Source organism: Penaeus monodon, chromosome 23, assembly GCF_015228065.2.
Source record: "Penaeus monodon isolate SGIC_2016 chromosome 23, NSTDA_Pmon_1, whole genome shotgun sequence".
NCBI classification, from domain to species: Eukaryota; Metazoa; Arthropoda; class Malacostraca; order Decapoda; family Penaeidae; genus Penaeus; species Penaeus monodon.
The window spans coordinates 30015616-30016159 of NC_051408.1; the positions used below are offsets into that span (position 1 = coordinate 30015616).

Below are 544 nucleotides of genomic sequence, written 5' to 3' on the forward strand. Positions count from 1 at the left end.
GAGCGGCCGCTTCCTCGGCCCCGGCGGGATGGGCAGGCGAGGCAAGCGTCGAGGATTCGCGAGGGCGGCCGGGCTACACCTGCGACGTGGCCTCCGCCCGGTAGTAAGGCGGCAAGGAGGGGGCGGCGAGGGGCCCCGAGGAGAGGGGTGAGGGGGAGGCCGAAGAGGAGAGGGGGGAGGTGAGGGGCGAGGAGGGCAGGGAGGCCGTGACGGTGAGGGAGGAACCGGCCAGGGTCGAGCCGCCGGACATGGAGCAGGCCAGGGACCGCAGGACGTCCGGTCGCAGAGCCTCCGGCCGCAGGGTTTCGGAGCGGAGGTCCTGGCGGAGGATCTCGTGTCGGAGGGCGTCGTGGCGGAGCTCAGGGCGGATCGCTTCGGGTCTGATGGCTTCGGGTCTGAGCGCCTCTGGTCTGAGGGCGTCGCGGAGGGGGTCTGAGGCGGGCACGGGCGGCAGGATGGGCAGGCCGGGCGGGTACAGGCGGTAGGCCAAGGGCTTCTGGAGGGCGGCGGCCGCGGCGGCTTGGCGGTAATACAGGTCCACGGA

General features: G+C 73.5%; 1 protein-coding gene across 1 annotated transcript in view; it reads right to left on the minus strand.

The window, feature by feature from the left end:
* Window positions 1-544, minus strand: part of LOC119588201 (barH-like 1 homeobox protein) — a 9130-nt gene that overhangs the window by 664 nt on the left and 7922 nt on the right. Inside the window, exon 4 of the mRNA XM_037936902.1 lies at window positions 230-519. Coding sequence (XP_037792830.1) covers window positions 230-519 — 290 coding nt within the window. The remainder of the gene's footprint in view (window positions 1-229; window positions 520-544) is intronic.